The 7,833-nt window shown below is 33.3% G+C and overlaps 1 protein-coding gene across 1 annotated transcript; it reads right to left on the bottom strand.

The window, feature by feature from the left end:
• Nucleotides 1-459: 459 nt before the first annotated feature.
• On the bottom strand, nucleotides 460-2,154 carry LOC143224176 (GTP-binding protein Di-Ras2-like). Its single transcript, XM_076452612.1, has one exon. The coding sequence runs from the start codon at nucleotides 2,131-2,133 to the stop codon at nucleotides 1,402-1,404; it is 732 nt and encodes a 243-aa protein (XP_076308727.1). The 5' UTR covers nucleotides 2,134-2,154; the 3' UTR covers nucleotides 460-1,401.
• Between the last annotated feature and the right edge of the window lie 5,679 nt (nucleotides 2,155-7,833).

Below are 7,833 nucleotides of genomic sequence, written 5' to 3'. Positions count from 1 at the left end.
GAATCCCCGTCACACTAAACATGCTCGCCCTTTCAGCCGTGAAGAGGTTATGATGTTACGGTCAATCCCACTATTCGTTGGTAAAAGAGTAGCCCAAGAGTTGGCAATGGGTAATGATGGCTAGTTGCCTTCCCTCTAGTCTTACACTGCTAAATTAGGGACAGATAGCCCTTGAGTAGCTTTCCGTGAAATTCAAAAACAAACAGTTACTCTATTAAAACTGCTCTCTTAGAGATAAGTTTCGTTTCGATTTTGAAAAAAAAAAATTATTTTTAAAATACATGTCGGATTTCGTATACTACAAAGATACATATAAAATAACTATAACAGACTTCAGGCTATTACAAGTAATTTAAACTGGGTGTATTGTTTATTTACAATGATAAAATTCTGCTTTCAATTTTGAAAACAATGATTTTATTGATATCTCACTCTTGTAAAGAATCCATTTAGAGCTGATTTTAGTTTCCTCTTTTCCAATACTCAGTTCTGACTGTTTGTTCTAACACGAGAGTTATATTAATTTATTTCAGTTATATAAGTTATTTCAGAGAAAGGACCAAACATGTGGATGAAAATATCAAAATAATTCATTTTTTTAGAAAACATTTGCTCACAATCCAGTCAAAACATTATATTTATTCAGAAACAGTGTTTAATATTACATATTATCTTATTTATTGGAAATGTATCACAAACAGTAAAGTCAGACTAAAAATGTACACCAGCAACACTATAGTGCTCTTTTATGATGCCTATGCTAGTCATTGGTTAGTACTGTATATCAAACTTTAAGATTCTTTCTCCTTTTTCCTACGGGCACAGTAGTATATCTAAGGGCTTAAAACACTAAAAATCAGGTTTCGATACTCGTTGTAAGAAGAGCCCAATGTGTAGCTTTGTGCTCAATTACAAACAAACAAAAAATATTTGTCTTATTGTTTTCTTGATATCAGGTCTTTGCTATTTTTTCAAAAATTTTAGCTTTGTGTAAGTTAAAATATAATTCTCATCACGAAAGAGAGAAAATATATCTATGAAGCTTTTTAGACTTTAGAATTTCACTAATAAAATTAATATGATTGATTTGAAAGTGTATTCAAAGTGAAAATTGATATTTTTTGCAATAAGTGATTTCCGTAATACAACAGTGAACAATTAGAGCCTTACGGACATTAATAACAGTGGTTTATATTTCGATATGTATCTTGTCTTTTTCCCGCAACTCACCTAGTTCCAGTTTTGGTTCGCCAGAAAACAGAATCAGGTATTCCCGTTAGAAGGGGGCGCGCGGGTCAGATCTAGAGAGGGATCGAGCAGAAGAATAGAAATTACATAATAAATAACATCATTCGAGAGACAACATATAAAAGAATTCAAAAGTAATTAACGGCTGTATGCTCATGAGAGAATACAGTCGTTTGTTTCATTGTCACTGTTAGCACACTCTCGTTTTCTCGATACTTTCTTGCTGACACGACGGATCAGACTGCGACTGCGTGGTTCACTTTTTTGAGACCCATCTTCCGTGCCTCTAGCTTTTCCACTTGATGCATGTGCACTTGAGCGACGGTACAAGCTCGATGAATCTGACGGAAGTGGAATTTTAGCAAGAATGAGGAAAGAGCGAAAGAGCTCTTTGATGTTCATGCTCTCTTTTGCTGAACATTCCACGACTTTAACTCGAAGTCGAGGAAGTTCACAAAAAACCCACTCAGCCACATCTTCCTTCAGTAGTTCCCGACGGTCGCTAGATACGTCCATTTTGTTCCCAACAACAACAATGGGAACTTCTTGGAAGTCAGTGCGCTGTTCACGAATTTCTTCAAAGCACTTCTTTAATGTTTCAAAGGACGCCTTACTATCTATGCTGTACACAAGAAGGAAGGCCTGAGCGTTGGCTATAGATAATCGTCGCATGGCTGGAAACTGCATGTCTCCAGCAGTATCCAGGAAGTCCACTTTCAGAGTCAGGGTACCTAGATCGAACTCTCGATAGTGCATGTCCTCCACAGTAGGACTGTGCTTCTCACAATAGGTATTGAACAAGAACCTTTTAAGAACAGATGATTTTCCTACTCCTGACCCTCCAAGAACCACCAGCCGTACCTGATAAGATGAAGTCTCTCCCATTATTGGATCTTAAGCCAATGGATTCTCTACATAAATATTCAGAGAAGATGATAAAAGTCATTATTCTAAAGTGTGAGTAAAAAAAAAAAAAAAACACTTCCAAAGTGAGAGTGGGATAATATTGCTATATGCTAGTTTCAAAATAATACCAAAACATTTTTACATCAGTTTTAAACTGTACACAAACTGACTATACATATAATAAATGGAAAAAATGTTTTTCTTTGTGTGTTTTTTTACAAATACAATTCGTACACTAAAAGGCTATACTTTACAAGTAACGTATATAAAATATGGATTCTCCATGTTCAAAACTTTATTCACAAGTTTTTAAACCTATCTTAGAGCCCGGCATGGCCAGGTGGTTAAGGCACTTGACTTGTAATCCGGGAGTCGATGGTTCGAATCCCCGTCACACCAAACATGCTCGCCCTTTCAGCCGTAGAGGCGTTACAATTTGACTGTCAATCCCACTACTCGTTGGTAAAAGAGTAGCCCTATAGTTGGCGGTGGGTGGTGATGACTAGCTGCCTGTAAGCTGTCTAGTCTTACACGGCTAAATTAAGAACGGCTAACGCAGATAGCCCTCGTGTAGCTTTGGACGAAATTCAAAACAAACCAAAACCTATCTTAGAGTCGTTACTAGATCTACTGAAAATACACAAATAATATTAGTTTTAAAAAGGCGTTAAACAATGTTTCAGGGCACTGTCTATGACAATATGATGACAAACAACAGTGAAGATCGGATAACAATATTTTAGATCAATAATATACCGTGAGAAAGACGTAATGTCAATGGAAGTAGCATTATCTACCGGTATCAAACTACAGACAAATGTGAAACTGTTCTTTACAGATCTTGAAATTTAAATCAAAAACTACAATATCTAGAGCTCTACGACGAAAACAAATAAATATCAGAACTACTTCTTTTCTCACATGCTTGTTTTCAAAACTATTATTATCAAATAGCTTGTGGTATATATGTGGGGGGTGGTCAAAGTAATCATTGAGCATCCACTTTCAATAACCTGAGCTCAGGTAAGCAATATTTTTCAATTATAAATCAGCTTCTAATCTTACAACAATAACTTCAGTTATTTACAACTGTTTTTATTTTAATTAACCGTCCAATATCGTCACTTATTTTAATGAAATATAAGTAATCATGGTACATGAAAACAATTAATGACATTGTTTTTGTTTTGATTACAGGATTAAGTGAATAGAATGAACATCACGAACAAATCTTCGAAATATAAATATTTAGAACAACTAATAAAGCGGTAAAACAATAATTAAAGTATAGTGTGGCAATAACTTCCTGTTAAAGACAATCCGAATTCTTCAAAGTACAATATCCTCAAATTCATGTCACAGTCTAATAAACTATATTTAACGCTAATCATCAAAATTAGTCTTTATAAATAAATTACAACCTAGTTTTTAAACAAGCTTAATCACTTATTAAGTTGCGTGATTCACCCGAATGTCCAATTAGCAACCATCTATAACGTTAATTATGATTAAACAAATGTTTCTGTTGAATTTAGAACTGGATTAAACAAGCGTTTCCGTTGAATTGTTTTAATTAAAAGGTTTTACATCAATGCTATGAAAACTTTTAACATCCAAAACAAAGTACAGAATTTACCAAAGGATGAAAACTAATGTTTGAGTGTGTGGTTTTCGTATAGCAAAGCTACAAAGGGCTATCTGCTCAGCCCACCGAGGGGAATCGAACCCCCTGATTTTAGCGTTGTAAATCCGGAAACATACCGCTCTACTAGCGGGGGACACTAATGTTTGATGAAGTTATTATACTCTTACGAATACCACATGTAATCAAATTATCTCCTTCAGCAGTGTTTATTAAATAAAATAAAACAATTTTTTAAATTTAATCTCTGAAGTCTAACAAGTAGTTTCACTACGAAAATAAACCAAACCAGCAAAATCTATGACTCGATAAAAAGTAAAATTCGACCAACAGTATATATTCCGACAAAAGGTAAAATGCGACACACATACATTGATTTCAATGTTAATTTTTTCAATAATATTTTCTTCACAGAAAGATATTATAACCAATTACACGTATCAGTGAGCCAGTTTTACTGTAGTTCTTTCTCTTTTACATTAATTATTTGCTGTTTAAAATTTATATTCGCCGCAAATAACATTATCTGAATGACTAAGACATTAATCTAAGTTTAGGCTTATCAAATTAACAGTAATTATGAAACATAAACGTTCACTCCCTACCATTCTTCAATTTCATATCTATTTTAGTTATCACCTCAACATTTTTAGGAGCTTTATTTTTAAAATATTACACACAGTTGGGAATGTGATTTTATTATGATTTTAAAATAAATACAAGCTGTAAGTGATTTACCGTTATACGTTTATTATAATACCTACTCTTCTTCCTCTATAGTTCTTTTCTTTTTTTATATATATGATGTATATTCTTGACTGTGTATTGTGCAAGTCCCGCCTGTTCTCGAACTCATAGAGAATTCTTGGACCAACAATATTTGTTTAGGAAGGCGCGCTAGAACATTCCTGAAAATCCTAGAGTATCGCGATTTTCGCATATATAAAAACTGAGGCGACGAGAGATGGAAGTAGTAATAGTGTAATAGTTGGTTTGTTTTGAAATTCGCGCAAAGCTACTCGAGAACTATCTGCGCTATCCGTCCCTAATTTAGCAATGACTAGAGGGAAGGCACCTAGACATCACCACCCACCGCCAACTTTTGGGCTACTCTTTTACCAATGAATAGTGGAATTGACAGTCACATTATAACGCCCCCACGGCTAAAAGGGCGAGCATGTTTGGCGCGACAGAGATGCGAACCCGCGACCTTCGGATTATGAGTCGCACGCCTTAGTATAGTAGTATCGAACAGCTACTGTCGGTACGCTATAGGTCTACGAAGCTATAATTGTGATTAACGCTAATATTTAATCAAACAACTAAATAATTTTATCAGGAACGTTATAAATTTCGAACATCGCTAACCGTTTAACTTCAGTGAGTTACTTCAGACATTATTATTTCTACGAGACATTAAATATCTCCCTTGTCGGGTGTAAGGCTAGCCTAGAAAGACATCATTAAGGGCGCCAACCGAACTAGCTAACTTAAGCAAGGTATGTGACAATATTACTTCAGAATGAATTTGTTCGTCGTGGGCCTAGATCACCGATAAAATATTCAGTTCTAGACCAGATATAAGAATCAGTACTGTTTGTAAGTTTCTAAAACGGTTGTTATAAGCCGTCATTTATAATAACTATCAGCAATAGCTGTCATTATAAATTGTAGTGTTTTTATGTTTGTATTTTAAAATACATTTGTGCTAAAAAGCAAATTGTGTGTATCAATCTTGTTGGCAAATAACATAAATGTAATACATACAAACATGTAATTAACTACTAAATTAAGATTAGAATTTCCGGTTACTTGAAATAGTAATACGTTAACATGCGTAATATAATAAATCGGAGACTCGTTTTAAATAAGTAGTATACTTAATATATTAAACTGGGGGCTCGTGTCCGAGATCTGAATCAGACACAAAATTTGTTATAAATTCAAATTCAAATCTTAATTCAATTTGTATTTTTCAACAAGATTTAATAATGTATGGTTATCAATGTTTTCTTGAATCATCCTCCCTCGAACAAGAGAAATATAACAAAATTGAATTGCTTGAAACTGCCCAAATTTCATAATTAGAAGTTTAAAAATGAACGAGAAAAATGAAATAAAAAGTGTATTGTTGGAATATTTGTCGATGTTGATTTGTTGTCTGACGAAACATTAGGGAAATATTCTAGTGTCTCCGCTAGCCAATCAGAGCTGAGTGAAAAAGATAAGTTAGGAATCCAGATAAAACTCAAATAAATCGAGCTTTAACAAGCCCGTATTGAAGCCGAAAAAAGAGAAAGAGCAAGCTTGCAGCGAAGCCCAGAAAGAAAATGCCCGTATAGAAGCTGAAAGAGTGAGTAAAAGTCTGGAGGCTGAACAAGCCCGTATTGAAACCTATAGAGAGTTAGCCCTTATTGAAGCCGAAAAGTAAATCATGTAAAGTTTACTACATTACAAACTGCAAAGATGTTACAAGTTAAAGGAGAGTGTAGTTTACTGTATTATAACCCATAAAGCAGTTTCAAGTATAAAGAAAGTAAAAATCCATATAGCTGTTGTATATTCAATTGATCTTTCTTTCTGTAACCAACCACAAAACTGTTCTTTAAGAAAACTTAATCAATCGCTTAAACATTTGCTTCAAGATTGTGAAAAGTCTTCTAGAACAGACTGATCTAATGAATTAATTCTCTAATCATTCACACAGTTAGCATGAAAGAATAGGATAGCTTCCTCTATAAACGACTAACAAACAGCATTTATTGAAACCTAATAAATTAGCTCCCTAACCATTGACACATATATCATCGAAGTTTCTTCTATAAAAGAATAACCATATAGAATTTATTGAAACCTAATAAACTAGTTCCTTGACCAAACATACAGTTAGTGTTAAAAATATGGAGTATAATTCTTAGCCAATCATGCTGTTGAACTTTATCCACAAACAATAACAAATCTTTTATTCTCAAGGTCTATAGTAAATTTAGTCGACGTTCAATATCACAACCCCTGTAAATTACGAGTATTTTACCAATAACCACATTATTATCAAACTGTGGATAATTTAGTACATAACACTATAGCTGTTAACAGAATGAAAATAACTTTATTTTTCATCATTTCGTGTTTTCAGTCACTAACAATGAGTAGAGAGAATGTATATTATTAACTTTCAATCAACAACAACACGAAAAATGTTTAACTTAGTAGCTTAGAAAAATACGTTTTAGTGTTATGAAAATCATGTCGATAATAATAAGAAACACATATTTCTTAGTATGAGATTTCACAATAACAAATACTTTATATCTGCCCGTAATCTTGAACATAAGCTTGTTATATGTAAGTTACCAATCCTCACTGTTACCAGTCTCTAAACAATACTCCTCACTATTACCTGTGTTTATGTCGTAATGTTACCAATCTGTAGAAATGATTTTTAATGTTACGTGTGATTTTGCTATAAAACTACCAGTCTGTATAAATAATCTTCGCTTGTTACTTGTGTTAATACCGTCAGTTACCAAAGTTTGTGTACACGTTTTGCAAAAGTTTCTAGAAAATTTGCAGAGCATTAACAAAGTTTATTCTGTCGCTAGTTTGAAGACACTTCTGTTATCTACTGCAATAAGTATTCCATAAAGAACTATCCATACAGAAGTCTTAAAGATGTTACCGTTAAAACACTGTCAATTATAATGGAACCGGTTTAACAAAAATAATTCATAACAGTTAACGTCACATGTAATTGTAAACAATGTCAAATTTCAGTGAGCAAATACTAGTTAACAAATGAAAACGACCCAGTTTGTAACAAAAGGATATTCCTGGATAATACGTTTATGTGAATAGTTTAAGTTATTTTATCAGCCTGTATAACAAGTATATATCATATGAAAAAAGTATTGTCTTTGTTTACATTTATCATCGCCTTTAAAGCCAGATGTTAAAATTTTACAGTAATAGCGGCACACACACACACACATATATTTATATAATTTTTAAATATCACTATTATTCAATTCATGTAGAGG

The sequence above is a fragment of the Tachypleus tridentatus genome, chromosome 8 (assembly GCF_004210375.1).
Source record: "Tachypleus tridentatus isolate NWPU-2018 chromosome 8, ASM421037v1, whole genome shotgun sequence".
In the NCBI taxonomy this organism is placed as follows: Eukaryota; Metazoa; Arthropoda; class Merostomata; order Xiphosura; family Limulidae; genus Tachypleus; species Tachypleus tridentatus.
The sequence above is the reverse complement of the archived record's forward strand: the minus strand, read 5'-3'. Positions and strand labels throughout refer to the sequence as shown.

Excerpts from the sequence above, each read along its gene's own strand:
- LOC143224176 (XM_076452612.1), bottom strand. The coding sequence starts at position 2,133 with ATGGGAGAGACTTCATCTTATCAGGTACGGCTGGTGGTTCTTGGAGGG.